Source organism: Heterocephalus glaber, unplaced genomic scaffold (genome assembly GCF_053883595.1).
Source record: "Heterocephalus glaber isolate CG9 unplaced genomic scaffold, H.glaber_assembly_v1.0 deba00001553, whole genome shotgun sequence".
Lineage (NCBI taxonomy): Eukaryota > Metazoa > Chordata > Mammalia > Rodentia > Bathyergidae > Heterocephalus > Heterocephalus glaber.
In genome coordinates, this window is record NW_028258344.1 from 12,752,615 (window position 1) to 12,778,422 (window position 25,808).

A 25,808-nucleotide genomic window follows, 5' to 3' on the forward strand; every position below is an offset into this window, starting at 1 on the left:
TTGTTTACCAATTTATTAGACTTTACCAGTCAAACCACTAAGTCCTGGGAGTAGGAGTTTTAAAGTCTTATTCTGAGGATGGTAATAAAAAGATCAACACTCTCACATTCCACTGAGAAAAAAAATTGAGTGATATTTTTAGAAAAGCATCTTTCAGTCTAGAAACTATTAAAATTTTGGAATTTCTACATATTGAAATTATTGAATCTATTCCACAGGTCTAAACACAAGATAAGTGGTCAAGATTGGTATATGTGTTGTCTTGGCTTGATCACAGCGCAATTAAGCAGCAAGATACTAAAGTTCACTTCCCGGGCTAAGAATCAAACCATGGCTCACTAACACAGCTGTCTGCTTTTCAAAGTGCAGTTTTTGTTCAGTTTTGTGATATTTTGAAGAAATGGAAAACACAGCCTTGTGTATTTAGACACATACACATAATGCTAGCTGAATATTAGCAACCTAAATTTAGCTCTCAAATCATTATATTAAAATTATAAGGATATTAAATGACAAAACATTAATTTTACTGTAAAGATACAGAATTGGCATTGCTATGTTAGCGAAACAAAAGCTCTTTGTAAAACTAAAAGCTTTACTATTTGGAAATATGTACTACATTTATTTGAGTTTTATCTGCCACTCTTTTAGATTGTCACTATTGTAATGTATTTTTCTGTATTTTTAGTTACTGATAAACATCAATTTAAGCCAGAGCAGATGTTATATAGATTCCGCTATGATGATGGTACATTTTACCCAAGAAATGAGATGCAGGATGTGATTTCAAAGGTAATGACTTCTCCTAGTACTTCTTCAGTGGCAGAATTTGTATTGTCATACTTGGGAAGGATAAAGAAATGTAGTGGGACTTAAAAAACTTCTTTGAGTATAGAAAATTCTTAAATTACAAATACAAGCAAGCCTTTTTTATTTTTTATTTTGATATTTCAGAAATTTCAATGTTAGGTCATGTCTTCCTTCTCTTATCAAGTTCTAAGTGGAAATTAAGCTATTTATTATCTCAATCAGAAAACTATCACATATAGCAACATATGATCATGATACTTGAATAAATTTAAAAATTCAAATATAAAAACTAAATGCAATAACAGTTTTGATTGTACACTTCAAAAAATTTATATTGCCATAATGAATACATATCCTGGATTTGTTACTGTATAGGTTTTCTTTTGCTTAAATTGTGTCTTGAAATTTTATATTTTAAGTAAAATAATTTAGAGAAATCATTGCACATGTCATATGTGACAAATTCATGGCAAAATTTAACCTGTTTTAAAGGATTTCAGCCATTATTTGTATGATATATTGTAACATTTGAATAACTTTTAATGAGACTATGTAATGACTTCAGGATATTAAAAGTGGATTCATTTGTTTTTTCAAAATTTTGTTGACATTTGGTGCTCTTACCTGCTTTTGACATATCTTTATATCACACAGGGTGTGAGATTATATTGTCGTCTTCATAGTCTTTTTACTCCAGTAGTAAGGTGAGTCTGGTTTCTAAGTTCCAAAAATTTCAAGTGGAAATGTTTACTTTGCATATTAGAACTTGTCTTATTTTATTTCTCTTTGGAAGTGAAAATTTAACTTTCAAATACTATTTTAAGCAATCACTTATCTTAAAATAGCCCTAAACTTTTCTGAGCCTAATTTTAAAATACCTTCTGCTTTATAAATTATGATTTTCTAAAATTATTTTGCTATTCATTCACAGTCAGTTAAGGACTTGAAAATGAAATAATCCACATTCACATTTTCATAATGAAAATAATTGACTGAGAGAGGATTCAGAAATATTCTCCATATATATCATTAATGACCCTTTTTAAATTTTTTATTAAATTTTGGAATCAAGTAATAAATACAATCAAGTTAATATTTTTATAATTTTATGCTTCAGTATATTTTTGCTTGTAAAGAGAAATGATGTTTTAAAAGAGGAATAAGGGTTAATTTCTAATTTATATCTTTAGAAAGAAAAAGGTGGATTTTGAGTTTTGTATTATGATTACTAATAGAAGAGATTGTCAGGAATATACTTTTGCAATACCCACAGATACATGTGTATTAACTGATACAAGGATAAATTAATTTCAAATAAGTAGATATTATTAGAAGTTTATTTGTAAGCTAATCATATTGTCAGAACAAAAATGCGTGTACCAATTCTGAAGTAAATAAACACATCTTTTCAGTGTTGGCTATGGAATCCAAATGTATGATGTGTGCAGTATTTCTATTTTCCATTTTGGTGTTCAATTCCATGGAAATGCCGAAAAAAGAGAGATTCCAGAAATTGCTAAGTATCTTGGTATCCACTTTCACACTGTGTAAACACACTGTGTGCAGGTCCTGGAGGAGAACACAGGATCTTACCCATAACTCCTGAAGTGTCTGTTTTTTTTTTTTGTTTTGGTACCCGGGACCAGGGATTGAACTTGTGACCTTGTGCTTGTAAGGCAGGTGGTGGAACCACTGAGCTAAATCCCCAGCCCAGTCTGAAATATCTACTTTTATAAGTTGGCTTCCCAAAATAGAAAAAGGTAGAAAAGTGAATATATATAATTTTATTCCATAATCCTCTTAAATTAGAGATAATTGTATTCATAATCTTCTTTAAATATTTTGGATTACTTCATACAAGTACTTAATACTTAACAGCAATACTTAATAGCAAATTAATAGTAATACTTAATACTTCATAGCAACTGAGTACTTATTTTTTTCTGCTAAATTAGAAAACAGTAATTTATTTACTACTTACTTGACATTTAGGTCTCCATGTCATCTGGATATGTGTAGATTGTTTTCTACATGTGAGCATGTGCTCTGAAAATACATTTCATCCATATGGATTTTTCACCTGAGCTGAGAAGAAGGAATTGTTCTCTAGTTAGAAATACCAATTTTTATGACTTGTTAAGGGAGTAATTAAGGAGAAAGAACCCATAAAGCAAATGGAATATAAGATAGTCATGCTTTTAATGGGGGTGACTTCAGTTTATGTAAAAAAAATATGTGGTGTGAGAAACCCCAGGCGGACATGTGGCGTATAGTAGACTATGCTTTTCTCTTATTGATGCTTATAGAAACCAATATAAAATGACTAACACTATGTCAGAAACATGAAAATAGATTTAAAAGATTAAAAAAACTATCACTGATTACTGGCTAAGTTTATTCACTTATTATTGAAATCTCATAAATTTCAACCATACTTCAGAGTTTTTATGCAAGTGAGTAAAAGAATGTAAATATTAATCTTAAGTTACTGACAGGAGCTAAAGTACAGTGAATGTAGCTAGTAATTACCAGTCACTTCAAGTGTTTTACAGCTTGCATATTTTGACATTTTCAAACGACCATGATTTTCTTATTTCCTTTTGATCCCTGCCTGGAAAATGAATGCATAATAAATTTCTGCCCTTAGGCCCACGACTGATCATGAGACTTTGTTGGTATCTGACTACACTTTGAATGATTTCTCAGTTCTGGGGAAGTTTGCTGAATGGGTAGTCTGATATGGAGAGCCAGTTCACTGGGGATGAGGTTTCACTATGTCCGTGATCTATCTGATCAGAAAAAAAGGAATGACAAATTCTATGTGTGTTTACTTCATGACAAGACTGCAGGTTTCCCATGACAGCAGAGCCATGTGAATACTCCTTTAGGGCAAATCCTGCCTTCCTGGAGAATGCAGAAGCAGGAAAAAGGGTGTTGCTTTATTCTCCACATTTTGAGAATTTAGCAGAATCTGTCACAATTTAATAAGAGATAAAATTCTGTTTTATTATGATTTTATTAATAACATATTTATATTTAAGTTATTGCAAGACATAGCAGTAATAATCTATTTGTATATAGGAAAATGAAAGAGGAGATGTGCATTTTTAGTGTGGTTGTGTGTCTTTTTCCTCTTGTTTGAACTGATGAAGCATTTTTCAGGTTTTGTACATGCTTTACAAACCACACTACTTGCACACAGCCCGGGAAATTGGTAAACTTCTGTTGTTCATTGGCACTAAATGAAAATATTTCCTTGTGTTCACATATCCTTTGTATAACATTTTTTATTTCTGCATGTCATATTTTTTATTTCTTTTTCTTTTATAGAGATAAAGATTACCATTTGAGGACCTACAAATCTGTGGTCATGGCCAACAAATTGATAGACTGGTTAATTGCACAGGTAAATAGACAAGTTGCTGAATTTTATTTACTGCTGCTTTAAATTTTGAGCATGTGCATGTGAATTAGGTACCTCACCCCTTAACATCTTAAAGATAAAACACAGTGAAGTAATTTGCCCAGGTTCATGTAGAATCAGGATTGAGTTTAGAATGTCTAACTTCAGAGTTCTAAAACTAACGTTTTGTGATATCTTCTCTTTCAAAAGTAGGATGTTCCTATTTTTAAAATAACAGCTGAGATTTATCAAAAACCACTAAGCATAATTTGAGTATCACTGAAGAATTACTATGTTCAGACACTAGTGGTTTTTGCATTTTTCACTTACTTGTTTTAAAATATGTTTACCAGTCCTCGCAAATGATTAAAATCTTCCAGTGCCTTTTTCCCTGTTAGATAGCAATTGTGCTTTGATGATATGAGCTTTAATATATACTTTAAATAAAGAAGCATATATTTCATTGTCATTGTTGCTCTCCTTCTGATATGGATGCTGAGAATTGGTATTGAGAAAATGTAATTTTTTATAAGTAAAACAAATTAAGATATGTAGTTTATCATAGTAGCTACCCAAATAGAAACTTATTGAGATACTTTCTTCTACTAGGTGAACTAATAAATGAATGACTACATTCCATTGATTAAAGAAAAGGCAGAAAAACTGATAACCACTTTAACTAAACATACTGTTTGGGGGAGAGGATACTGCTTGGTTGAAATACAAATTACTACACTTGGATATTTAAGTCAGTTTCTTAAATATGGTATCTGCCTTCAAGGGGCTATTGGTCAGTTGGCCTAATATTTTATATTTCCTTCAAAGTCCTGCTTAAGCATCATCTCCTCAGGAAGCCTTACAAGTTTCACAACCCTAGGGTCTTTTTCTGTGGTCCTAGTTCTCTGGGTATATTTGCCTGATTGGGACTATTGAGTGAAATAGGTAATGATAATGACTATGTACCACATTTTAAGTGACTAAAATCCTTCACTAGATTCAAATTAATAGAAGGCGGGAAAATTTGTTATGTTTGAATGTTTTAATATTTGATCTCTAGTACTTAACACAATATGTAGAAAATATAAATATTGCTTGAATGAATTCAGAAAACAGAATTTAGAAAATAGCCAGATATTTGAAGAGGGCATGATACACAGTCTGAAGCTGCAGTTTGTAAATATTTGGGGAGTTATTAGGGCTGCAGTTTTCACAGCATGAGCTGGAACGTTCGATCCCCGGTACCAAAAACAAAACAAAACAAAACAAAACAAAACAAAACAAGACAGATAGGTAGTATTTAAATGGGTGCAGGGTATTGATATCTGGACTGTAAATATGAAAATTACTTGACTGACTGCAATGATGGCAATGACAGTGTTCAGGCAACACTAGGCAGGCCAAGTTGACTAGAGCAAAAGGGATGGGTTTTAAGCTTTGGAAAATGAGCCCAGAGAGAGAATAAAACCAGGACAAGGATGGTCTTGCAAGACCCACTGAAAATTTTGATATGCTGTGATTATTTTAAAAATAGGATCTCTTTAAAGTTTTGGAAGATGCGATTGCTATGTAAGAAAATCTGATTCTATAATTCCTATGTTAGAGAGAGTGCAGGAAAAAATATGGTAATTTAGACAAGGGATAAAAAACCATCAGTTTATAGCACTGACCCTAGAAATGGAACAAGATGAAAGAATAGATTTGATAAGAGTACCTAAATGGTAAAATATAAGACGAGGAAAAAATGAGATGATATGCTAAAAAAAGCTTCTTTAACTGTAAAATGTACAACTTTGACGTTATACACACACAAAGATACATAAATGTTCATATGTGTCTGTAATGAAGTAAATGTTTCTATATCAAAACCATATGAAAGAGCTGCTTTGGGCTATTTTGTTGGGTTCAGTTGCACAGTCTGGTTATTTTTTTTAACAAAATAATGAAAGAGAAGCTTTCATTTGCTGGCTCAGCCAAACAATTTATTCTTAAGGTCTTACAAGTCACCATAGATTAATAGGTTGCTGTAGGAGCCCTTCAAGAGCAAGGACATTTGGTGGGAAGGAAGAGTGAGCGGCCGAGATCATCTACCATGGTTTTTACTTACCTTAATATACTGTGTTATCAATTTACAGGCGATTTCCCTGTTGCTTATTTGTAATATAAAATGTAAAAAATAACAGGAAGGAATAATCTATAATAGCAAGAATATTTTATAGTTGTATGCTTTCATTTTCTTTCTTTCTTTCTTTCTTTCTTTTTTTTTTTTTTTTTTTGGTACCAGGAATCAAACTCAGGATCTTGTGCTTGCAAGGCAGGCACTGGAACCACTGAGCTAAATCCCTGGCCCACTATACTTTCATATTTAATGAAATGTTTTTCTCAAGAAATAGTAAATGTTTTTCATGTGATGTTTTCATATTAAGTGAATGTAATTCATTTCGTGAATTAGAAGCATCCTGTCTTGTGTAGCAGTTGGTGCTGTTATATTAGAATGGCTTTGTTGGACTATAATGCTATGAATGTCAAATGTATTAGAGATGCACTAAGCAGGACCAGTGGTACACACCAATTATCTAGAACTCTGGGAGGCTGAGGCAGGAAGATCTCAAGTTCAGGGCTCAGACTGTGTAATTCAGTGACTCAGTGATATCCTATCTCAAATTAAAAAAGAAACTGAAAAGGTCTAGGGATGTATCCAGGGTTCTGGGTTCAATCCCACGTACCCAAAAAACAGTCAAAACAGACCGAGATTATATTAATATATGATCTGGATAATACAATCGCAGTGTGTTGCTTTGACATGTTGATTTATTAAACCATAACAAATTCTTCTTGAAATAACATATAAATAATATGTGATTTCTTTAAAATGTCAAAAAAAAAAAGAAAGAAAAGATAGATGCAGCAAGCCTTCTTTTCCCTATAAACTGACATAGTGCTTTTTTGGTTACAGGGGGATTGCCGCACTAGAGAAGAGGCAATGATATTTGGAACTGCGCTCTGTGACAATGGATTTATGCACCACGGTAGGGATTGATGTATTGGATTTACGCACCATGGTAGGGATTGATGTATTGCATTGTTTTGGTTCTTCTTAGGACTTGGGAATATCTCAGCGCTCCAGTGAAGTCGAGAGGAACCAGGAAGACTGTGTGGGTCTTGTCATGGGATCTTATTGAGCTGTCTTATGATGGGTCCTTATTAATCGGCTGCAATTGATTTGTTTGTTGCAATTTTGCTATTCTACCAGTTGTTCTGACTTCTCTCTTATTTTCTAGACTATGCTGATTCCAGAAGAGTAATGAGTTGAGCTAGAAGTTTTGTTTTTTAAAAAATTCACGTACCTCTTTGAATTGATTTCAGATTACACTCATGGTTTTTTGAATGACAGTGTGTAGTAGAATGATTAAATGAGAACATATGTGACTGAATATTTATTGTTCTTTTTAGGAAAATATATTCAAAAATTACCTTAGAGAATTAAATTATAGACTCTGGAAAATTTTTTTTTAACCATTAGAAATCAATTCTTTTTTTCTGGTGTCTTTGGATAAGTCATAAAGTACATAGCACAGTAATGTATGCACACCCATGTTTATAGCAGCACAGTTTTGTGGGGGTTTTTTTAGCAGCACAGTTTTTAATAGCTAAATCTTGGAAACAGCCCAAATGCCCATCAACCAACGAATGGATAAAGAAGATATAGTTTGTTTATACAGTGAAGTACTACTCTGCCATAAAGAAGGATGAGCTTGAGACATTTATAGCTAAATTGATGCACCTTGAGACCATACTCTCAAGTGAAATAAATCAGACACACTTTCAATATGCATTGTTTCTCTGGTGTGAGAAACCGAAACTGGAAATAAAGACTGAAATATTTAACAGATATTGGGAAATGGGAAGAAAATGTTCAAAGGAGAAGGGGAACAAGAGAGGGGTGAAGGAGAAAGGAAAGAAGGGACAAGAAAAAAAGAAAGAAAAAAGGGAAACGAAGCTTTTGTAAATATGAAGAAGAGGGGGCCAAAGGCAGGGAGAGGAATAAGAAAAAAAGAAGCAAGATATATTATGTACAGGTACACACTCCCTATGATGAAGCAAGAGTTTTTGTTTTGTTTTGTTTTGTTTTGTTTTTGCAGTGTGATTCTTGGATTTATCAATGCAACAAGATGTGTTTTTTTCCTCTCAAATTGTAGCATCTTATAGAGTCCATAAACCAAAACACTGTCTTTTCCAGTGTTAGTATAATGTGCTTATAAATACAAATTTAATAGTGCTTGTATAATTGTCGATTACTTTCAGAAGATTACTATACTTTTATTTTGAAAGAAAGTAGAGCAGTATCTCCAGCAGTTTGAAACCCTCCTTGGCTGTCATATATTTCATGGGGAATTCCATACCATCTCACTCTGTCTAGACCACTTTTTGAGTTTTATGGGACAATACTCATACCTGAAGAACAAACTATTGAATGGAAGGAATGGAAGCATTTTAGGCTATTAAAACTAATATCAAGCTGAAAACCCTCAAAAGCTTCAGCTATTTTTCTCTTTAACATGAAGCATCAGTGAATAATAATTTTATCTAAGCATTTATTATAAAAAATTGAGTAACAATAAAAATTATTCCTACAAAAATCTATTGGTAAAATAAAACTCATCGATTCCTGCCTACCTGGCAATATGCCCTCTCCTGTTCCTTTGATGGATCATTTGGAGGAGGAAAACAGCTGTACCAGAAACTTTCATGTGAGCTTCAGAAACTGCTTAGGTCATTTAGGCAAGACTTCACTCAACCCAGAGTATATTTTCATTTTTTTTTAATTTGTCAGCCATGGCTTGTGTTTCCTTTCCTTTGAGACTGATAGATTTATTTGGTAACTCATGTTGCCAGCCAGTCCATCTATCTGGTCAACATCTGTCGGAATTCTGTAAAAATCATGAAATAAAATAGCTGTATTTTTTTATTATTTACCGTATGCCAAGTTATTTACATGTCTTACCTCATTTTAGTTTAATGCAACATTATGAAGATTTTATTGCCCTCATTTTACATTTGAGAAACTGAAGTTCAGAGAGTTTAAGTAATTTCGCCATTATCACACCCAGAATTAGTCCCAGACCTGGACTGATTCGTCACAAAGCCTGACTCTTTCTATTATGCTCTAGAACCACTGTTTTCCCTTTAGCTCTTGCCTGTGTGAATCAGCCTATCTCAACAAGTACACTTCAAGGTGCTAAGGACATGTGAATTAGAAATAGAGATTTCCCTCTTAAAGCATTTTGACAGCTGCCAGGATCTCATTCCGTATAAAGTCTTCCTATCGGTATTTAACCTTAGTTTGAACCAGACAAACAAAACATAAACCTTATGTCATCAATGTGTGTCAGGAATCTTAGGGGATTTGAAGAAAAGTATTAATGTTAAGATAAAGAGGTGGGGCTGGGGATTTAGCTCAGTGGTTTCACTGCCTGCTGCGCAAGCACAAGGACCAGAGTTCCATCCCCGGTACCAAAAAAAAAAAAAAAAAAAAAAAAAAAGATAAAGAGGAGAAAAAGACCTTGGTGGAAATAAGATTATTTGAGAATATTGCTTTTAACAGAAAAAAACTAGGAGTTCATGGGAATTAAAAAACACATTTCACCCAGAAGACATATTTCTGGTTTGGTATGTTAGAACCAAAGTGATCCCAATGAGAATTGCTCACACATTCTAGAAGGATAACACTTAACCTATTTTAATTTTCCTATAATTGTGCAGATATTAAAAGCATGATTAAAATTTTCACTACAAGTTGAAAACATGACAGGGTTTTATGTAAAGATTTCATGCATTCCAGGATTCATTGCAAGTTTTACTTAAACTTGTATTTTAATCTGTACGATGACACACTTGGTTAAGTCCAAAATGTTAGCCTTAGAAAATACTATTTATTTAAAAATCCAAAAACTTTAGGTAACATTATTTTAAAGAAATTGTCTTGAAATTATAGAAATAAATAGAAGCTATGTCTAACATGTCCTAAGAGTACAAAGTTAAAATTATGAACCGGTATTTATGTCTATTGGCATGGAAAATGACAACTTAAATCTCTGTTTCTACAGTCCTTGAAAAAAGTGAATTCAAAGATGAACCCCTGCTTTTCCGGTTTTTTTCGGATGAGGAAATGGAAGGATCAAATATGAAGCATCGACTCATGAAACATGATTTAAAAGTTGTGGAAAATGTTATAGCTAAATCTCTCCTGGTAAGTTTATTCATTTATTATATAACTTTTCTTCTTGAGTAGACATTAGCAGGAGACTTCATATTTGATGGTGACGAATATTACTTCATTCTATTTTATTTTTAAGTTTTTCATAGTTGTCAATAATGTTAATATTTTTCTTTTCAGATTAAATCTAATGAAGGCAGCTATGGCTTTGGGCTAGAAGACAAAAATAAAGTTCCAATAATAAAGATGGTAGAAAGGGGGTCTAATGCTGAGGTAATGCCTATTATCATCTATTCAAATTTGTTGTCATGATATACAAACATAAAAGTTGTAAAGAAATTGAAATCAACTGTTGAGTATCTTTATTGAAGATGTTGTCTCTGGATAATTTTACTTTGAGCTTCTACCAAATACCCTTGGTATTTCTGACAACTACTCTTTTGTTAAGTGCTCATGGGTAATTGAGGAGAGGGTGCTATTCAGAGGTCTACAGCTGTGAATTTTTGGACCTGCCAGGAGGCCAGGTGGCTCCATATTTGTTTCTGGGACTTCCCTGGCCACAAATTCCAACTGGAACCCTGTGGACGCTGCCTGGGATATGACTGATTATACTACGTATGTCATATGGTTCTTCTTTCCAGACAAGGACTCTGTCTTATATTTTCCTAGTGCCTTTGTCTTTCCTGTGACTATAACTTCCATTAGTAAAGCATGTGCTTTGACTTATTTTCTCATTGGGTTAATACTGATTGACATTGTCTCACTTCACTGGGCTTTTAAACAGAAGAATCTCCTGATCATTCACATATTCATTCAAAATCTTCATTTAATAGCTGTTATATGCTAAGCAGTGTTCTGGGCTCTTGGAATACAGCAATAAGCAAAATAGACAAAATTTCTTAACCTAATGGAGCCTGTTTTTAAGTGCTGTTTTCCAAGTGTATAAAGTCTAAAATATTATTGTATTGCTCCCCGACTTGTAGAATACTTAATCTTCAGACAATCAGCTCAACATTCAGATCTTTAATACAGAATGAGAGAATTAGGGAAATAAAAGTCTGAATTCATTTAGTTAGTGGTAAATTGTTACCCATCCTCCTATCCACTAATGCCCAAGGTCTCTGTCTTTTGCTAAAACACACATTTGTGCAAGTTAAAGCTTTAATAGCACACTCAATTCAAACAAAAAAACTCCTCTTGACTCATATTCTGTCAGTAGACCTGGTCAATAAATGACCATAGTTAGTAATTTTCTGTGAGAAAGAGATTTTTCTCCCAGGCATTTTCAGAACATCCTCTTAGGGTACAGCTTCATGTGGCTATGTGGTTGATAAAAAGTCCTCTCCCAGTGTTCATCATTTAGCTAGAAGCCAAAAGAAGTTTATAGTCAGTAGGGCTGGTTAAAAAGAGTGTCTGAGCTGGGTGCAGTGGCGCATGCCTGTAATCCTAGCATTGAGGGAGACTGAGACAAAAGAATCACAAGTGTAAGTCCTGCAGGACAGCTTAGTGAGACCCTGTCTCAAAATAAAGGGGGAGGGGGAGCTCAGTGTAGAGTGCCCTGAGTTGAATCGTCAGTACTACCAAAAAAAGTTAAAAATGGTGCCCAGAGCTGGCCTTGGTGGTGCACACCTGCAATCCCAGCAGTCTAGGAGCCTAGGCAGTTCAGTAACCTAGCTAGATCCTGTATCAAAAACAAAGGGCTAGACATGTAGCTCAGAGTTCACTCTCTAGTACCAAGGGGGAAAATATTCATGAGTGTCTTTACAAGGTGTGATCAAAATACAGTGAATGCTGCTGCCAAATGCCACCCAATAGAAAGGCAGGCTTGTGTGTTATGTCTTTATCCACCTTATTCACTGGATGGATTTGGTACCGTATGACTTCTGCCTCTTCCTCAAAGTCAAAATGGCCAAGAAAAATGAATATTTTGAATTGATTCAGGACATTCATGCTGTATAATTAAAATCACTCATGTAAGAGAACTTCCAGAACTGCTTCAGAAAGTGGCAAGAATAGTTGGATAAGGGTGTTTGAAGTGACGGGCAGTGTTTTGAAGAGGATTAAAGGGAATGTGTCTTTTATTGTAATAAATATTTTAAAATTTAAATATTCACTATATGTTTTGATTACACCTCATGTATATGCAGGGGTTGAAAGCTACAACAGAAAAATTTTTCAAGGAGGAATACAAACAATATCAATTCAAAGAGGAAGGGGAGAGAATTTCAGGAACGTTGTGAAATCAAATTTGAAACTAGACCAAGGAGAATGAGAACTGTGTTATTTCATTCATAATTCCATTGGGTGGATTTTGTTGTTGTTGTTGCTGTTGCCAGAGATTGAACTTGGGACCTTGCACTTGCAAGACGGGCGGCGGGACCACTGAGCTAAATCCCCGGCCCCTGTTGTGTGAATTTGTATAAAACATGGCAGATGTCTTTGAAATATCAAAATTTATACGCTCTAAACCTTTTCAAATTCTAATTTTGTGAGAACTCAGATTCTTTATTAAATTATCATTTGAATTATTTTTCCATTTCTCTCTTAGATGGCTGGCATGGAAGTTGGGAAAAAGATTTTTGCCATTAATGGTGACCTAGTTTTTATGAGACCTTTCAATGAAGTGGATTGCTTCCTGAAATCATGCTTAAACAGCAGAAAGCCTCTAAGAGTTCTCGTGAGCACAAAGCCAAGGGAGTAAGTTGTATGGCTTTTATGGGATTTTTTTTTTTAAAGTTACACATGGGTGAATAAAATAGAAAAGTTAATGAAGGTAACATTGAAACTGCATCAGCATTACAAATACTGGTCTTTAGGTGATAGCAAAAACTCCATCCCTTATAGTGATTAAGTGTTTACTGCTTGAATCCCATAGTTTCAGTAGAAATAATGCTCTCCTTTGCTACCCAATTATTCCTGTTCTGTGTTGGGTTTGACTGTCTGTGAGAAAACTAGTAGAACAATTGAGAATAAAGAACTTCATGTTGAGCTGTAAGAATTTCTGATACTAAAAGTTGACTGGGCACAATTTATAATTAGTTCCAAATTTGAAAAACATTGCTTATATACACAACCATATACATACAAATTGGGACCGTGCTCTTTGTGTTTTCTGTTTTATTTTCTAGTTGGAAATATGTTATACTTGCAATTCAGTGGCTTTTCTTCTACAAATCTTTTTCATCACTGCTCTTATATTCCTCTATCAGATTTGTCGTGGGTTATTTCACCCATTAATTGAGATGGTACACATAAAGTTCTTAATGGACTGTCTTAAGGTACAATGATTACATCAGAATTGCTATTTAAATTTACCTATATCATTTATCAATAGTAATAAGACTCTTAGTTTTAAGATAATTGAAGGTTGAAAGTTAGCAGTTCAAAACAAAAAGATTAACAACTTAAGAAAATATTGTAAATATATATCAAATATAATATATATATGTAGTATCTTTCCTTACCTTAACAGTGTACTTTGATGTGTAAAAAGCTGTATAGATATGTGTATTCAGGAATGGCTGTGTGCACTGTGAGTGATTTCTGTTGAGTCAAAGTGCCTGTGTTCTCCCTTGTAAGTCTCTTCACAGCACAGTTAAGTCATTAAGGTGGATGGATGCTTGAGCTCCTACCAGTAACTTACCAAGAGGCCTGAAAAAGTATGACTCATTCATTAATCACTAATTTAGGAAGACTTGGCTAGAGTGCAGTGAAGCATCGCAACATAGTCTTCCCACCAAACCTCATTAGGATCCATTCCTCTTCTTTTAACTAACCCTGCCTGGGACAATGCGTTCCTGGTTGCCTATCTCCTGACACTCTGAGGACAGATAAAAGGGGGAGAGGACAGACTGGAAAGGAATAAGAGAGTCATATTCTAGAGCAAACATCAGTAAATAAAAAGGCCCTCCCAGTGGGCCCCTAGTTTACCTTGAAACTACTAGTCCAATGACGTGGACATTCCAACAGTCAGAAGACTGAGACCAACAACTTCAAAGCTAAATTATAGGAGCAAATGCTCAATCCTGGAATTAGTGTCTGATGAACAGAGTTGAGACCTGTGTCTTCTGACCCTTCCTCGGTGTTCGCTGCAGTGTCAGGAAGCTGAGTCAGGCCTCTCCCCTCCAGTTGCCACCGAAGTATGTCACTTCACATCCTCACCTCTAAAATGAGTATAAGATGCCTGTGTTATGGAGCTGCCAAGATGCTAGGTAAAGGCAAGATTTGTAAAGAACTTAGTGAAGTGTTCATCATATAATAAGCCATCTAATGACATCATACGTAGTGCTCTTTTCTTGATTTTTTTCCATTGCTTTATTATATCAAGAACGTATTTTCCATGTATTTAAAAACTTTTACTCAATTTTTCTTTTTTTTGAAATTTATAACTTTTCTTGTGTGTCCTTCCTCTCTTACGAGTTATATTTTACCTATTTATGACTTGTTAAATATATTTTTTTAAATATTGTACTACATACTTTAACATTTCTATTTGAAAAATAACATTCAAATTATGTAAATTGTTAGTTTCCTCTTCATTACAAGTTTCTAGTATATAAAAGTTTAAAGTTTAGTTGACAGCTTTTACACATTAAAAATATTTATACAGATTTATTTTATTCTCAGTGTTTAACGAGGTGTCCGTGTTTGATAAGGCATTCTCAATTTTTGTAGTTTCTTTTCATGATTTCCTTTGATTTTTCTGTACATTAACATGAGCGTAAAAGGTGATAACACAGGTTTCTATCCTGTGTAAATTTGCTGATATCATAGCACAGATAAAGTGAAGTAGCTACAATGGGCTGTTTGTATCTTGGTGCAAACAGATCATATATAATAGCTTAGCAGAGTAAGTATTTATTTCTCAATCATGTAAAGTGCAAATGGAGGGGTTTGGATAGAGATGGGAAGAAAACTGTTCCCTCCAGTCAATTAGTTTTGTCTTAAATCACAATGATATTCTTCTATCTGTGATTCCTAAGGCTATCTTGCGGGGGAATCTGCCCTTCAGGCCTGGGGACGTTATACCTCAGGAAGAACTGCATGGAAGCTTTTCAGTGGGTCATCATATTTTCTTAAATATCTTCTTGTAATTTAAATAGTATTATTCTTGGAAGGAAAAGGAAAAAATATAAGAAGTAAATACAACAAAATTATATTTTGTATTTTACATTTAAAAACATCAAGGCATTTTTCAAAATCCTTTGTAGCACATAATTCTGCATACTTATTTTCTACAGGAAGTAGAACATTCTCCTGTAAATTTAATTCTTCTGTTACTAGGCAATATAGTATTCCGAACAGGCAGACATTTTCCCCAGAAACCATCTTATTAGGGGAGATCCAACATTTTTCACACAAATGGATCTCATGGTGTTTTAAATTTTTTTGTGAAGAAAAATATAGCAATCTTCTTGAAGATAAGAGCAGGTTCAACTGCGCACAGTACTATTAGTAAAATAGAAGGACCTTACTCAGAAAAGGTTGAAAGGCCATGATGAATTATGCATAATCTGAAAGCAATAGTAATTCACCATACTTGAAAGCTTTAAATTATTTCAGCAAAAGTGAACTCTCTTTCATAATGTAAAGAAGCATGAACTACCTGTTTCTGTTTCATGCGCACCAACATATGTATTTATTCTGTTTTCCTTCATTTTCAGTGAAATGAAAATTCACTCTATATCTTTGACAGACACTAATAACTGTGTGCTTGCAAACCCCTCTGGGGCCATTGGTCAAGCTGCCTGGCTTCCCTGGCTCTGCTCTTGGGTATGTGGAGGCTTGCAGCCTCTGTGTAGGCCCTGCTGTGGCCTGGGTCATCCAGGCCCTCTCCACCCCAGATAGCAGCAGGGTGCCCTGGCCTGAACAGAAAAGGCAGAGAGGGCTTATACAGAGGCTTTGTAAAACCAGAGGCTGTTTCTATCTTTGTCTAATGTTATTCCAACTCAGGCTGAGTAATAAACATCACTGGAACTAGCTTTTGGGACGGCGGGGGGGGGGCGATAACTGTGTGCTATTCAAAGGAAATGGATAAAGCGCTATACATCAAAAAGTATTTAATTAAGAGTGGAGCATGTATTGATTTGTCGAACTCTGTCTCACAAATATGCAGATTGCTTCCTAGTGTGTAACCTGATTTATACTAATGCTTTCACATTTCCCTAGAGCAGAAAATTTGCATTTTTATCACACAGTGTCTGTCTAGCATATATTTGAGGTTGCAGTGCCAGCCTCTGCCTGTAGGATTAAAGGCAGTCATTGGCTTCCTCAAGTGTTCTAAGCCATAGTTCTGCTCAGACCCCCCCACCCCAGACTCTATCCAACTTTCTCTTGAAGGCCTGCCAGTGTTTATTTCATAATTAATTCAATTTTTAGAAAACACTGTTGTTTCTGGGGCATAAAGCACTATCCATCAAATTTTATCATGTTAATTTATTTGGTTTTGCTCTCTACTGAAATTTATTGTATTCCATTTTATTGTTATGATGTTCCATCTTATCTAGCATTTTCTGATTTTCATTGTTGCTATCTGACTTCTGGCTTCCTTATCCAGAGTGTCTCATTTATTAGTGACAGAATGAAGACCCTCACACTCTTTGCAGTGTGGACCGGTTGGAAATATTCCTTTTCTTATTCAAGTTTACTCTTTGATGTGCTGTTCTTTTAAAATCCCTATGTAAATGCTGAAGTTAATCATATTCCTGAATTGTTTTGATGTAGTGTTTGACAACTCTGTTTTTTATAACTAGTTCTTTGCTGGTGTTCTGTGATGACAATCCCAACAGGTAGTGATGTATTAACTTTGGGTTTATTTCATATTAAACTTTATAAATTTTTTGTAAGATACTCATTTTTTTTTTAACTTAAATTCTTTTATTGGTACATTGTAGGTATACAACACAATTACATTTCTCATTGGGAATTGTACCTTTACATAATGGATCTTGGTTCTCATTGTTTCCCCATTCCTAGCCCTCCCTTCACCCCCTCCACCCTTCCCTATTTACAAAGATTTTATTTCCATTTTTTCCATTTCTCATCATTTTTCCTTTCCCTTCTTTCCTTTCCCCTGCCCCTCCCACTACCCCTATCCCTTTGGACCTTTTCTTCCTATTTTGCATTATTGATTATTCATTCTAATCATTGGTACATTTTAGGTATACAATATGATGACATTCATCATTGGAAATTTGCACCTTTACATAGTCTCTCTTGGTTCTTATTTTTCACCCTTGTCCAGCCCTCCCTTCAACCCCTCCAGTCCTCCCTATTTACAAAGATTTTGTTCCTATTTTTCCATTTTCTCCTATTAATCCTATTCCCTTCTATCCTTTCCCTTAGCCCTCCCACTTCCTTCCCCTTTGCACCTTTTCTTCCTATTTCACATTACCTATTATACATTTAGTTCTTATTTACACTTTCAGTTTCTTACACCAGAGAAACTATTCGGTATTTATACATGTGTGTCCTATTTATTTCACTTAAGAGTATCACCTCAATGTGCATCCACTTAGCTATAAATGTCTCTAATTTCTCATTTTTGATGTCTGAGTAGTACTCCATTTTATTTAAAAAACCACATTTTCTTGATCCAGTCTCCAGTTGATGGGCATTTGGGCTGTTTCCAAGTTTTAGCTATTACAAACTGTGCTGCTATGAACATGGGCACACATATATCACTGTGGTATGATTCTTTTAATTCTTTGGGGAAGATCCCCAGCAGTGGAATAGTGGGGTCAAATGGGACTTCCAGTCTTAGTTCTTTGAGGTATCTCCATACTGATTTCCACAGTGGTTGCACCAGTCTACACTCCCACCAGCAGTAGAGCAGTGTTCCTCTTTCCCTACATCCCCGCCAGCATTGGTTATTGGTTGATTTCATGATAGCAGCCATTCTTTCTGGAGTGAAGTGGAATCTCAGTGTTGTTTTCATTTGCATCTCTCGAATGACCAGTGATGTTGAACATTTTTTCATGTATTTATTTACTATTTCTACTTCTTTGTCTGAGAAATGTCTGTTCATTTCAGATGCCCATTTTCGGATTAGGTCTTTAAATTTGGGAGGTCTGATCTTTTTAAGTTCTTTATAGATTCAAGACAGTAGACCTTTGTCTGAGGAAGAGCAGGTGAAGATCTTTCCCACATTTTGGGTTGTCTCTTCACACTGCTGGTGGTTTCTCTTGCTGTGCAGAAGTCTTTGAATAAGAAGAGATCCCACTTGTTGATTGTTTGTGCTAATTCACAGGGAACTGAGGTTTTGTTCATAAAATCTTTTCCTGCACCGATGTCTTCAAGGGTTCTACCTAACCTCTGTTCCAACTGGTTCAGAGTTCGTATTTTAATATTTAGATCCTTAATCCATTTTGATTTTAGTTTAGTGCATGGTGAGAGATATAGGTCTAGTTTTAATCTTTGGCAACTTGAAGCCCAATTTTTCCAGCACCATTTATTAAAGAGGCTATCTTTCCTCCAGTGAGGTTGTTTGGCTCCTTTATCGAAGATGAGATGGCTGAGTGTGTCTGGCATTGTTTCTGCATCTTCTAATCTGTTCCACTGGTCCTCAGGTCTGTTTCTTTGCCAGCACCATGCTGTTTTTATCACAGTAGCTTTGTAGTAGAGTTGCAGGTTGGGGATTGTGATACCCTCTGCCATGTCTCTGTTACCTAGAATTGCTTTTGCTATTCTGGGTCTCTTCTTGTTCCAAATGAATTTTTGGATTGTTTTCTCAAGGTCCATGAAGTATGCTGCTGGGATCTCAATTGGAATTGCATTGAATCTATATAGCAGTTTTGGAAGTCTGGCCATTTTCACTGTATTAATCCTTCCTACCCAGGAGCAGGGGATGTCTGTCCATTTTCTGATATCATCTTCAATCTCTCTTTTCAGAGTGCCATAGTTTTCAGAGAAGAGGTCTTTGATTTCTTTCGTTAGGATGATTCCTAGGTCTTTCAGTTTTTTGGATGCTATTGTGAAAGGAATTATTTGTCCTATTTCTCTCTCAGTGAGTCTGTCATTTGTATAGAGGAAAGCTATTGATGTTTGTGTGTTGACCTTGTAATCAGCTACTTGACTGAATTTGGTTATTAAGTCTAGAAGCCTTTTGGTGGAGTTCTTGGGGTCTTCTATATAGAGTATCATGTCATCTGCAAATCATGACAATTTGACTTCTTCATTACCTATCTTTATTCCTTTTATTTCTTTCTCTTGTCTAATTGCCATGGCTAATGTTTCCAGAACTATATTGTACAAGAGTGGTGATCGTGGACATCCTTGTCTTGTTCCTGATTTTAGTGTGAAGGATTTCAGTTTTTGACCATTTAGTATGATATTGGCTGTTGGTTTTTTATAGATGGCTTCTATCAGTTTGAGGTAGAGACCATCTATTCCAATTTTTTGTAGGGTTTTTATCATAAATGCATGTTGGATTTTATCAAATGCTTTTTCTGCATCTATGGAGATAATCATATGGTTTTTGTCCTTGACTCTATTGATATAGTGTATTACATTGATTCATTTGCATATATTGAACCATCCCTGCATCCCTGGGATGAATCCCACTTGATCAGGGTGTATGATCTTCTTGATGATCTTCTGCATTCTGTTTGCCATTATCTAATTAAGGATTTTTGCATCTATGTTCATTAGTGAGATTGGCCTATAGTTCTCTTTTTCAGTTGGGTCTTTCTCTGCTTTGGGGATCAGGACTGAATTTGGGAGTATTGCTTCCCTTTCAATTTCACTGAAGAGTTTAAACAGTAGTGGCAGCAGTTCCTCTCTAAATGTCTTGTAGAATTCAGCAGTGAAGGCATCAGGGCCCGGGCTTTTCTTAGTTGATAAATTTTTAATTACATTTTCAGTTTCATTGGTTGATATTGGGTTGTTCCGAATTTTTCAATCTTCTTCGTTCAACTTTGGTAATTCATATGTATCTGGGAATCTGTCCATTTCTTCTGTGTTTTCCATCTTATTGGCATATAGGTTCTGGAAGTAGGTATTGATGATCCTCTGGATTTCTGCTGGGTCTGTTGTAATTTCATCCTTTTCATTCCTAATTGCATGGATTTGGGCCTTTTCTTTCCTTTTTCTGACAAGGTTGGCTAAAGGTTTGTCAATTTTGTTGATTCTTTCGAAGAACCAACTCTTGGCTTCATTGATTTTTTGTATCATTCTCTTAGTCTCCAGTGCATTGATTTCTGCCCTGATCTTTATAATTTCCTCCCTTGTATGAGCTTTTGGTTTATCTTGCTCTTCTTTTTCTAGAAGCTTGAGGTTCAGCATCAGGTTGTTTAATTGGGCTTGTTCTGTTTTCCTAATATGTATATTCACTGCTATGAATTTCCCTCATAAGACTGCTTTCATTGCGTCCCACAGTATCTGATCTGTTGTATTGTCATTGTCATTTAATTGAAGGAACTGTCTGATTTCTTCTTTAATTTCCTCTGTGACCCATTGGTTATTCAGAAGTGTGTTGTTCAATTTCCACGTGTTTATGAAATATTTTGAGTTTCTTTTGCTATGGATCTCCAATATCATTGCACTATGATCTGATAATATACAGGGGATAACTTCAATTCCTTTGCACTTACTTAAACATGTTCTATGTGTGAGTATGTGGTCCATTTTGGAGAATAACCCATGTGCAGCTGAGAAGAATGTGTATTCTCATTTTGTGGGGTGGAAGACTCTGTAAACATCTGTTAAGTTCATTTGTTCAAGAGTTCGATTGAGTTCTAGTATTTCATTACTTATTTTAAGTCTAGTTGATCTATCTATTTGTGACAGTGGGGTGTTGAGGTCCCCCACTACAATTGTATTAGTGCATGTATGACTTTTCATGTCCATTAGTATTTCTTTTATATAGTTGGAAGCACTAGTGTTTGGTGCATAGATATTTATGATTGTCATCTTTTCCTCTTGGATTGTTCCCTTTACAAGGATGTAGTGTCCTTGTTCATCTCTCTTAATCAGTGTTGGTTTGAAATCTACTTGATCTGCAAAGAGGACAGCTACTTCTGCTTTTTTTCGGGTTCCTGTCGCATGGAGTATTGTTTTCACCCTTTAACTGTCAGTCTACGAGTTTCCTTTTCAATTAATTGTGTTTCTTGTATGCAGCATATTGTTGGATTTTGCTTCTTGACCCATTCTACCAGTCTATTTCTTTTGATTCGTGAATTGATACCATTAACCTTGATGGTTATAACTGAAACATATTGACTTGTCATTGCCATGACTTATTCTTTTTGTTGGGTTCTCCCCCTTTACATTTAATTTCTTGTCATGCCAGATGGGTTCATTCTGCTTTGCTTCCTGGGGTTGTGATCCTCAATGTCTGTTCCTAGGATATTGTGTAAAATTCTTTGGAGTGCTGGTTTGGTATTCATGAAGTTCCTGAGGTACTTTTTGTCATGAAAATATCTTATTTCTCCATCCATTTTGAAAGATAGTTTTGCAGGGTACAGAAATCTGGGTTGGAGGCTGTTTTCTTTTAGGGCTTGGAATATGTCACTCCAAGCTCTTCTTGCCTTGATGGTTTGTGTTGAGAAGTCTGCTGTGATTCTGATGGGCTTTCCTTTGTATGTGATTTGTTTCTTTTCTCTGACTGCTTGGACAACTTTGTTCTTCTGTTGAGCTTTGGGAATCTTAACAATTATATGCCTATGTGTAGATTTTTTTTAATCAAGGCTATTTAGAGTCCTATATGCCTCGCTTATCTGTATGTCAAGTTCTTTTCTCCTGCTTGGGAAGTTTTCTGCCATTATTTCTGTGAAGAGATTTTTTATGTCATCTGCACTCTCTCCTGTTTCTTCATTGAGCCCAATCAGTTTTATGTTATTCTTCTTTGCATCATCTAGCAGCTGCTGGATTGATTTCTCATGTTGCCTTATAATTTCGAAGCAATGTTTCTTTTCCTGGTCACTAATTGCAATCTTATCTTCTATATCTGAAATTCTGTCCTCACATTGGCTCATTCTGCTGTGTAGACATTCAATGGAGTTTTTCATGTCCTAGAAATCTATTTGCATCTGTTTTATGGATTCCATTTGTTTCCTATGTTGGGATTCCATCATGTTCCTGAGCTCCTCTCTAGATTTAAGAATCATGTCTTGCACTATGGGCCAAATTTCTCCTGTTATCTGAGAAATTATTTCTGATTTCATTTTTTCCAGATCCCCTTTTGTTGCCAGTTCAGTGGGTCCAGATGGTTGAGTATCAGAGTGTTCCATCTCATTTCCCTTTGGGTTTGCTGTAGGTGATCTGGAAGTCTGGTTTTGAGACTTATTTATGTGTTTTCTCATTTTAAGTGAGGCAGGGAGCTGTTAGTGCCTGCACAGATTACCTCCTCTGAACTGGGAGAGGTGGGACAGGGGCCAGGAGCAGCGGTAGGGATGGTGACCCAAAAGCCCTTTCCTGTAGGCTGGGAGCAGCGGGAGGGATGGTGACTGGGAAGCCCCTTCCTCTGGACCAGGAGCAGTGGGATGGTGGCTCAGAAGCCCCTACCTCTGGCCCAGGAGCGGTGGGAGGGATGGTGACCCGGGAGCCCCTTTCTCTTGGCCAGGAGCAGTGGGACAGTAGGTGGCCCAAAAGCCCTTTCCTCTGGGCTGGGAGCAGCGGGAGGGATGGTGACTGGGAAGCCCCTTCCTCTGGACCAGGAGCAGTGAGAAGCAGTGAGAAGGCAGCTCAGAAGCCCCTACCTCTGGGGTGGGAACAGCGGGACTCAGTACCATGGTCTGGTGGTCTGGTGGTCTGGTGTCCTCTGCGTCTTTGTAGTGTGGAACCAGGTGGCTGCCTGTTTGCAGTGGGGTGATTTGGTGTCTTCCACGCAACTCAGGACCTTGGTAGGGCATGCACAGACCTGCCTGTCTCCAGCTGGGTGATTCCACGTGTTCCGCTCGACTGGGGACCTTGGTAGGGCGTGCACAGATCTGCCTGTCTGCAGCGGGCTCACTCATTCTTTTTTGTCACAGTAAACATACAAACATATAAAACATGCTTCTATTTCATAAAGTAGCTACCTAGCTCATAGCCCCATGCAGGGCAATTTACCAACAGGATCTCTTTTCATCCCCACTGATGCCCTGAAAAATGAGTTTACAGCATTATCATTCTGTGGCAGTTCCTACGAGAGAGACTGTCTGCATCAGGGATGTGAAGGGGCTTACCCAGGTTATCTGAGCTCAAATTGACTGACTGATGATTGAAAACTAAGTTTATCTGCCCCAGAGCCAGTTTCTTTTGCAGAGTATACTAGGCAATGACTGTGTTCAATTTAGAAAGTGTATTGTGTACCTGCTGTGTGCCTTGGTGAAAGTAAGGACCATGTTTTTTGCCCAGTGTCATTCACATAGGAGGACCTCAGTATGTCTTTATTCACTGAGTGAACAAAGATGTAGATGACTGTCATTTAAACCAATTGTGCCATTTAAAATTAATCTTGCCCTATTTTTGGATTGATTTTAGGACAGTTAAAATCCCAGATTCAGCTGATGGGCTTGGATTTCAAATCAGAGGGTTTGGCCCTTCTGTTGTGCATGCAGTAGGAAGAGGTAAGAAATTTATCTTACATAGTAAACAGCTTTCCAGCATATTTTGGATATACTTTACAGAACAGGAATATCTTTAAAATATACATAATCATGTTATGAATGTCTTATTCATATTATTTCCACTGTGCTAAGGCAAGGATAGTATATTCTGGAAGCAGTATTTATAAAGTTCTTAAAGATTCTAAGACATATTTATGACTGTTAAAATTTTATAAAAGAATGATACCTCAGTTTCATTATTGTCTATGCTTCAGTTTAGCCAAAGGATATAGTTATTTTAAGGTGGTCTCTTTGTATTTTTCTTAACAGTAAATAATTGTATTGGGGGATCAGCAATTCAAAGATGTGAGTTTTTGATTACTACATAATTCCTCCAAGTGTTCTAATGAAGCATCAATAAATTTTACTGTAAAATTTGCTTGTTTGTTTTATTGACTAAAACCTGTTTATATTGAATTATCTTTTTGTTTGAAAGGCAGATCAGCTATTGACATCTCTTGATACATGTATTTTTGTTTTATACTGGCACTGGTAATGATTGAAAAGAATAACAAACCACATATTGTTAATTGTAGTAAATAACTGGTGGCTATAGCAAGAAAAGTGTATTAGAATAACATATGTATTTATGAAACTAGAAATCACTAAAAAATGTGAAGACTTACTATAATCATTCAGGCATTAGGAAAATTTTGAGAAGGTGTTGCTATCATAATCAAAATTATAAAGAATATACTAGACCTTTATTAATTGTAAAATTATTGTTTATATGTATGATAAAAATGAATCTTTAGAAAATTGTCTTTTCAGTCAAAGTTGCCCAGAGTACAGAAAGATAGATGTTTAAACCTTGGAAGTAACTCATTAAATATTATAAAACAGAAACGGAATATTATGACATCAAATACCTTCTTCATTTTCACTAAGACAAAAAAGGCACACTTTCCATCATCAGTGTTATAAAGTAACTGAAAACCTGAGTGAATCAAGTTGTACCTGTTCCCCTGTTATGAAATCATCTGAAAAGCAAGGTTCTGTGTTTGGAATTTAGTGAAGTAGTTGGTCTAAGTCTGGTTGCTGTGCTTTTTTACTTCTGAAGGGTAAGAAACAAAAATATGCCTGTGCTTGTCCTCTCAGATGTATATTAAATGAAATGATGTTTTCCAGTGGGGTTTTTTCCGCACTAAAATAAGAAAAAGAGATTTCTTTCAGCCTTACTCCCATGGTGGATCTCTGCCATCACTCTTACCAGCATCACTGGGATCCTTTCACCTTCATCCCTAGCTGCTTGCAGGCTGCTGGATTTCATCCCTGGACCAACCTAACCACCTCCTTTGCTCTTCTTCCTTCTTTGCTCTTCCTCCTGGCTGGAATAAGCTTGTCTGGTTATGGAATGAGTATCTCCTGATTCACTCTCTTGTCTTTTACTAGGCTCCTGTTGTTACTCAGCAATCTTTTCATGTGCCCCTGATCAGCTAGCTCTTTCTTCTCAAACTTGCCTTCTGTCTCTCAAGATAGACCCCCTTTTTCCTATCTCCCAGACAAACTCTCTCAGACATGAGTTTCTCAGAGTCTTCTATGCATGGTAAGGTCCAGACTCTAAGGACTTCACACGAAGCACACAAGGACTCCTCCTTGAGGCTCTGCTCAGCTCTCCTGTCTCTTTCATATCTCTCTCCCCAATTCTGAAGTCAAACCAGCAGAATTGCTTGTATGTTCCCAAACAGCCAGGTGATTTCCTGACTTAGTGCCTTTTTTCAGGCTGTTCTCTCTGCTGAGATTCTCCCTCCCTCCCTTCCTCCCTCCCTCCCTCCTCCCCTCCCTCAGGTCTCAG

General features: G+C 35.8%; 1 protein-coding gene across 3 annotated transcripts in view; it reads left to right on the forward strand.

Moving 5' to 3' along the window:
- The window catches only part of Prex2 (phosphatidylinositol-3,4,5-trisphosphate dependent Rac exchange factor 2), a 262,543-nt gene that overhangs the window by 116,046 nt on the left and 120,689 nt on the right, over positions 1–25,808 (forward strand). For all 3 annotated transcript variants that reach the window (XM_013071229.3, XM_004842082.3, XM_013071231.3), the window contains 8 exons: positions 689–792; positions 1,465–1,514; positions 4,141–4,216; positions 7,167–7,239; positions 10,318–10,460; positions 10,608–10,700; positions 12,976–13,124; positions 23,889–23,974. In XM_013071229.3, the coding sequence (XP_012926683.2) occupies positions 689–792; positions 1,465–1,514; positions 4,141–4,216; positions 7,167–7,239; positions 10,318–10,460; positions 10,608–10,700; positions 12,976–13,124; positions 23,889–23,974 (774 nt within the window). The remainder of the gene's footprint in view (positions 1–688; positions 793–1,464; positions 1,515–4,140; positions 4,217–7,166; positions 7,240–10,317; positions 10,461–10,607; positions 10,701–12,975; positions 13,125–23,888; positions 23,975–25,808) is intronic.